The sequence below is a fragment of the Chaetura pelagica genome, unplaced genomic scaffold (genome assembly GCF_000747805.2).
Source record: "Chaetura pelagica isolate M959 unplaced genomic scaffold, ChaPel_1.0 scaffold66, whole genome shotgun sequence".
NCBI classification, from domain to species: Eukaryota; Metazoa; Chordata; class Aves; order Apodiformes; family Apodidae; genus Chaetura; species Chaetura pelagica.
In genome coordinates, this window is record NW_009953811.1 from 3,552,101 (window position 1) to 3,553,951 (window position 1,851).

The following is a 1,851-nucleotide window of genomic DNA, read 5'->3' on the forward strand; positions in this document are numbered from 1 at the left end:
AGCAGGAAGATGATGCCATAAACCATTGTGGCTGCTCAAAGGTTTTCATACATCTCTTTTACTTCTCTTCCCTGCCAGTTTCCAATGGTACAATTTAGCTATTTGCAAAAGACATTCAACTCCTCATTGGCATGGATCCCAACAATGTGCTCCAGTTGTGTCCTGCTACTCATGCTGGTTCATCTTTTGTTAAGAGTTGTGTGTTTCTCTCTCCTATGAAATGGCAAGTTAAGAACTGTGTTTTTTTGAGATATAAACACCAGGGAGGGCACAAACAGATTTAATATACAACAGATCTTTCTACATGAGCTTTTCAGCCATATATATTTGTAATCCTGTTTCAGCCTCCAAAGTATTCACAGGCTTAGACAATTTTATCCTTGCAATAGATCTGAGATGTGAAAACCCATTATATTCTTCAATTACATCACATCCATCTCAGCTCTTTCTAGCACAATACTGTACAGGCTCAAATTAGTTTTATTGTAATAAAGTAGAATCAACACAACACCTTAAAAATTAACAGTTCTAGAAAACCAAGTGGCTTAGGTACACCAGTAGCTACATTTATCAGATCTAAATCATCTGTTTTAAACCCTGCCCACATCTGGCTAAAGCAAGAAGCTACAGAAGCCATCAAAAATTTAACATCAGATTAGTGTGGTCACTAGGGCAGCAATAAAACTGCCATCTGGAGAAATCAGGGTTCATTTCAAATGCTTGATGAATACAACAGTACTCCATTTTGCTGCAAGCTTCTCAAACAGCTTTTTTAAATGTACGTTTCCTGATGTATAGTATATGAGAGGTTAAGTATTTACAGGCTCACAGTACTTGCATTGACAGGTATATATCCCATATCCCTTCTGACTTTATTGATTCAGCCCTGTTCTGTGGGCAGTCTATAAGAACAGAGTACACCAGGGGAATGTTCCTTAAAGATTTCATAGCAGCAGACATTCTGGGAGTTCTTTACACATCCATGTTGCTAACCTATAAAAATTAGTTTCCTAAAGCAGATTGAAACAAGATTAGTGACTATAGAACAGGGTAGGATTTTTTCCCTTTTCCCATTCAATTAATGAGAAAAACCCTGACAACTTCCTTCATGGGATGTAGAGTTGAGCATTACTTGACCAGGAAGGAAAAAAACAAAACAGAAAGTGTTTTGGCAGGTGAAATTTCAGAAGATGAATTGGAGGGCAACACTCAATTAATGCAGTCCATAACATGGATCTGCAGCGTGTCCAAATCAGGTAGAATTTCTCCACATTTGGGACATGAATACATTGAGATATTCCGCTGTTCTGGCCAGTCTTGGCCACCAGTTCCTGCAAGCAGAGAACATACATTATTACCTGTTATACCACTTGATTACTCCACTCCTTTTTGTGGAGTGGTTGAAAGAGGATAGGTGGCTTGCTCCTAACAGCCAGGGGATCAGGCTCTCTGTATCTACCAGAACAGCCACGGGGGCGCTGCTGGTGGCCAAGCAAAGCTGTTTTAAACTGACCACAGCAGGGCCTGGCCCTGTGAGCTGGAGCAGTGGCTTAGGGTACCTCTTTGGACAAGGCGAGGCGAGTGTTCCCGATCTGATGCCCTGGCTCCGTGGCGATTCTGCATCTCTGCCAAAGAGTTCCTGTGGAGAATAACTCAAGTCAAGGGCTCTGGAAGAAGACTCAGCAAAAGCTATCTTTCCTTTGTCTCCAGGAAAGGTAAGAGGATTCAAAATAAATCAATGGATTTGCAAGTAAATCATTGTCAACTGGTCATGCATTTAGTTCACAACTGCTGCTCAGAAACAGGACCTAGAAACGCTGTCTCTGTGAGAAGCTGCCAGGCTCCTGCTGA

The 1,851-nt window shown here is 41.3% G+C and overlaps 1 protein-coding gene across 1 annotated transcript in view; it reads right to left on the minus strand.

Moving 5' to 3' along the window:
• Nucleotides 1-1,209: 1,209 nt before the first annotated feature.
• OPTN (optineurin) overlaps nt 1,210-1,851 on the minus strand; it is an 18,228-nt gene continuing 17,586 nt past the window's right edge. The window contains exons 12-13 of the mRNA XM_010001265.1: nt 1,560-1,639; nt 1,210-1,331 (exon numbers count right to left, since the gene is read on the minus strand). Coding sequence (XP_009999567.1) covers nt 1,210-1,331; nt 1,560-1,639 — 202 coding nt within the window. The remainder of the gene's footprint in view (nt 1,332-1,559; nt 1,640-1,851) is intronic.